The sequence below is a fragment of the Acanthochromis polyacanthus genome, chromosome 10 (genome assembly GCF_021347895.1).
Source record: "Acanthochromis polyacanthus isolate Apoly-LR-REF ecotype Palm Island chromosome 10, KAUST_Apoly_ChrSc, whole genome shotgun sequence".
Classification (NCBI taxonomy): Eukaryota; Metazoa; Chordata; class Actinopteri; family Pomacentridae; genus Acanthochromis; species Acanthochromis polyacanthus.
Window position 1 is genome coordinate 41661904 of NC_067122.1, and position 5110 is coordinate 41667013.

The 5110-nt window shown below is 39.8% G+C and overlaps 1 protein-coding gene across 1 annotated transcript; it reads left to right on the forward strand.

Annotated features, from left to right (window-relative positions):
- The first annotated feature begins 4361 nt into the window (after positions 1-4361).
- On the forward strand, positions 4362-5088 carry LOC127535715 (small conductance calcium-activated potassium channel protein 2-like). Its single transcript, XM_051954295.1, has one exon. The coding sequence runs from the start codon at positions 4364-4366 to the stop codon at positions 4880-4882; it is 519 nt and encodes a 172-aa protein (XP_051810255.1). The 5' UTR covers positions 4362-4363; the 3' UTR covers positions 4883-5088.
- The last annotated feature ends 22 nt before the right edge of the window (positions 5089-5110 follow it).

A 5110-nucleotide genomic window follows, 5' to 3' on the forward strand; every position in this document is an offset into this window, starting at 1 on the left:
GATCCCATTAGCCCTTCAGGAGTGGGACAGGTTCTTTTTTTCTTTTCTTTTTTTTTTAGAAATTCCAAATTAAACTAAATGGAGAGTAGCTGGCACGTTGCCGAGTCGTGACGTGTGCCTCCAGTATGAACATTTTATCGTGTCGTACCGGTAAAGGAGCGGTTTTGACTCGTCCGCTGTATTTCACACTCAGGCAGCAAAGAACCTGTGTTAAATTTGTGGAAGGAGGCTGAGTTCTGGCATTTATTTGGACCTTTCCTGTGACGCAGAAACATTGCAAAAACCCTTTGCCCCCAATTCATCAGCTCCCACCCTAAATTTTAACTTAACAGTTGGGGGAAAAGGGACAGTAAAGGTGGTGCTGTTGGCTCCCAGAATGAGGTAAAGCTTAGAAAGGTGGCTGAACAGGTGGAGATATCAAAATACACCAAGACAAAAATGAACACAATTACAGATCGGATCAAAATGTCAACATAATTGTGAAATAAATACAGTAAATTAGGCTGAGAGCAGTGCAGCTGACTTCATTAATACAGCTGCTCTCTTGGCATCTCCACTGATTTCAGGGTATTAAAGTGAGAAATCTAATGTAATGCAATTAAGACACTCTAAGATTAAGGTTGGAAAGTCATTTTTTTACATTCTCTCTGGAATCTGCAGGCCAAAGAGGTTACATAAATTCCTGGATATGTAGGGCAGAGATCAGTGGAGATTTAAAGTGAGGTGTTTAAACTTGTGATTAAATGTTAGTACAAATCTTTTTTTATTAAAATAGGATGAATCTCACATCAGAAGTGGATCTATAAGTTGCCAAAACTACGATGGAGATAACAAATATGCATTTTGTTCAGCAGTATTCTGTCTGAAAAAGCTCTGAGGCCACTGGGGGGCTTCGGCATTTAAATATTTCACCTATTAGGAGAAGACGTTGGGTTGCAGCGAGCATACATTATATAACAGGTTAGCAATTACTGCAGGTCAATGCTGTGAAATCAACCACTGGCAAGTGGAAATTTGTCTTCTCTCCTTGCATGATTGTTTTTCACTTTTGTGATTCATGGCTTATCCAACTAACTATTTCAATGTGTTATTCAATCTTTTATCAAAGAAAAAACACTAAATTCATCAAGAAAAATCAGTGCTCTTACAATATAACACTCAACCTTCCTCCTTCTCTGACCCCTGGTCCTCCCCTGATCATTTTCGTCCCTCCAGCTCTGAGCTGAATGATGAACAGACGTGCACAATCGCCTCTCTAGTTGCGTTCAGCTGTGAGCAAAAACATTGTCCCCTACGTGCATATTTTCGTTTTACAGTCTGAGAAGTCACTGGACGGCCCATAATTCATTACCGAGCACATTAGGGAGGGTTCCGACAAAGTGTAATGGTGCAGTTTTTCTTTCTCCTATGGAAAAGGCGTCTGCCCTCGTGGCAAAAACAGCCACCAGGAAAGCCTCGCTGGCGTTTGCTGACAGGAACGTTTTGCTGAAATATCTACTGCCACTTGTGACGGCTTGTACAGGCACAGGACCTTGACGTGATTGAGTGGATGGAGCAGGAGCAGCTGTGGAGGAATATCAGCGACGTGTGTCAGAGAGAGGAATTATTTAACGAATGCAGGGGAGGTTAATGTGCTTTGATAGTGTTTAATCTGCAGCCTGTACCGGCAAATATAAAACTGCGTAAAAGGGGAAGGAAGATTGAGACAGTCCGTCTACAGCCATAAGCATGATCAGGGATCACTGTGGACGAGCAGGTGATGGCAGTCATGAGCTCTGCCATTAGTTCTGGGTGAATAAACTGCAGTGAATCTTAGAGATTTCTGCAGATTGGATTGAAAGTGATGAAGAGGAGGAGGAGCAGCAGAGTGACCATGTGAGGGAGCTGCTGTGTGTGACAGAGGACAGGGTGGAGAAGAGCGATGAGAGGCGTTCAGATCCACACTCTGAGGTCCCCGGTGGAACAGCCCACCTTCTGGTCGGGGGTGGCCAGGCGATCAGAACCTAATGCTAATGTGGAGGCGGCAGATGTTCTCATCATTATAATGCTTTGAAGTTGAAAATGCTCACTGCGTGCTGCTAATGCAACGCTTGACGTGACACTTTCTGTTGTTGGTTTGGGGCAGAATATAGTCATCAAGAAGGAGAAAGATGTACAAAATAGAATAACCAATGTCTCACTATTTACAGTCTGCACCTGGGTCAGTATATAATTGCAGGACTTTTTGCGCCAGTTGAAATTTTTGCCGTTTTCAGGCCTAAAATCAACATGTCTGGATATAACCAAACACCACATGGCATTTTTACACAAAGATTCTTCTAAATATTATATATACAATTGGGGAAAATTTAAATTGAAAGTTATTTATAAAGATATTGTAGTAAACCTGTTGACATGCCATAAATCCACACGTGACTCACACACTGCTTTATATTAAATAACTCAGGAAGCCTTGGAGTCTTCCAGTCTTTTCTTCAGGAGGAAATGACATCATGTGGAGCAGGTCAGGTGATCTGGAATTAACACACTTCCTTAAGAGGTGTTTTAGTAATGGGGAACTTAGTTGAAAGTGATTTCTCAGACACAATTTGTCATTTTCTAAATAAAATTTGATATATTGCCAAATATCTGTCATGGTTATCTCAATTTGATAAAAAAAAAAAAACATTTTTGAATAAACTCATTTTGTTATTGTTTAGCTAATTAGAAGATGGTTGTTATTAAATTCAGACGATTATTTAACTTGACATTTTAGTGATATCCATTCATTTTTTTATTAACAAGTGACTGTATCCATAATAAATAATTATGGAACTTGTAAAGACGTGATCATAATGAACAACAAAAAAAAACATTTTTTAACTTTTAATAAAAAATCTAAGTAAGATATATCCCTTGGACTTCAAAAGTCCCTCAATTATACATTGACCCAACTATTGTACACAGTCTTTATAAATATGCCGTTTTCTTTCTTTTTCTCGTTAATTTAGTCTATTTATTGTTAAAACATGGTGAAAATGGCCTCATACAATACATCCTCGTAGCCTAGATGATCCAGTGGTCTTCAAATGTCATGTTCTATCAAAACAGAAGTTAAAACCACCAAAATATTCAATAGTTCGACAGTTGTTGGCTATTTAACTAGTAAAATAATAATTTCAGCTTTTATTTTTTTTCGTTGTTTTCTATAGCCATCTAAAAAAATTTCAAGGAGAGAGATGTGTGAAATAGACCAGCCCACATCTGAACATTTACTGTATGCACCGATTACACACAGTCTTGATAAATGTGCCATTTTTTTCCTGATTAGTCAACAAAAGTTGTAACATCAATAGTTGCTCATTATTTTAGTACTGACTGATTAGTAGAATGATGGTCTCAGCTCTTATTTTTGCACTTTCTTAGCATGTTTTGCTCCAGTACACATTTTTACTCAGTGTGGACTCATTTTTAGCTGCAGTAAAAAATCCTGTTCGTCTGTGGAAACAAAAACTATGAGAAGTACAAAGAACTTGTTCAGTTTGAGAAATGTATAATTCTATATGTCATTTTAAAAAATTGCTTCTGTGATTATTTTTATAACATTTAGACAGAACTTGGAACCAGGTGCCCACAGGTGTTACCAATAACTGAACAAAGCTGGTGGCTTCATATACAATCGAGATTTTACTACTTACACCTCGTTTCCCATCTGCTCTGTGTAAACATATTCTGCAACTCAGCTGAAAAGTCCGTGAATTTTGCTACATGACTGTTGGTCCCCGTTGACTCTCTAGCGGCTTTGTAGATGTGCCAAAGAGAGCACAGTTTTATTTTTTACAGAACATAGTTTGAGTAAATGGTTCACTTTAGACAAATCCCTAGATGAGCCTATTATTTAGTTACATTTTCCGCAGCGCTGTGTGTCAAGCATTATTAATTTTGGCAATTTCAAAAGATAAATCTGTCAATGGAATTTTGGGTTTGAGAGGGTTAGTTTCACTTTAATATTAAAAAGCTTGAAACTTAAAGCTTAAAAATGCATGAAGGTAGTAACAAATGGTTTCTAAAAGGCAAGACAGACATTAAATATATGTGAAATGTATTTAGAAAAACAAAGGCGTAATGTTTGATTGTTCCAGCTTTCACCACATACCTTTGTACATATGAGGGGCATTTCTGGCCTTGAAAGACGACATGACCCTGTCATATGACTTATTTGTCATTTTCTCAGGCTACACCTCCAAACATTGTTCCGACCATTGGTTTTTAACAAATGTGGCTCAAAAAAAATGCAATTTAATGACTCGAGCAATTTGTGACTTATTTTTTAATGGGTTTAATGATTTCCTGTAGCTTTGCTGTGTCAACATGATGAAAACATATGCCGTCTTTTACCCTCCATCAGCCTCACTATGCCCTCTCCTTGCAGCTATTTATGGTGGACAACGCAGCTGATGACTGGAGGATAGCCATGACATATGAGCGCATCTTCTTCATCTGCCTGGAGATCCTGGTGTGCGCCATACACCCCATCCCCGGGAACTACACCTTCACCTGGACAGCACGCTTGGCCTACTCCTATGTGCCATCCAAGACGGATGCGGACGTGGACATCATCCTGTCCATCCCCATGTTCCTGCGGCTGTACCTCATCGCTCGCGTCATGCTGCTGCACAGCAAGCTGTTCACCGATGCGTCGTCCCGCAGCATTGGGGCACTCAACAAGATTAACTTTAACACACGCTTTGTGATGAAGACCCTCATGACCATCTGTCCCGGCACTGTGCTGCTGGTCTTCACCATCTCGCTATGGATCATCGCTGCATGGACAGTGCGAGCTTGCGAGAGGTGCCTGGATCAGTTTCTCATGCTATGCCGTGCCGCTCAGCATGAAACATAGATAAGGAATAAAAATAGATAGCGTACAGACGTCCTAGCTCACTCTGTGTCTGAACATCCAGATAGAAGGATTTACAAATGCTGTAAGGAGAGATTGCAGAATCCTGACAGAGCAGTTGATACTCTCTTTTTTCCTTCTGTTTCTAAAATGAGTTTTAGCTGTGAGGAGAAGCTGGAGTGCAGCAGCTTCTGCAGGTGCATGAAGGCGAGTCAATCTATTGCATTTATT

Excerpts from the sequence above, each read along its gene's own strand:
- LOC127535715 (XM_051954295.1), top strand. The coding sequence starts at position 4,364 with ATGCCGTCTTTTACCCTCCATCAGCCTCACTATGCCCTCTCCTTGCAG.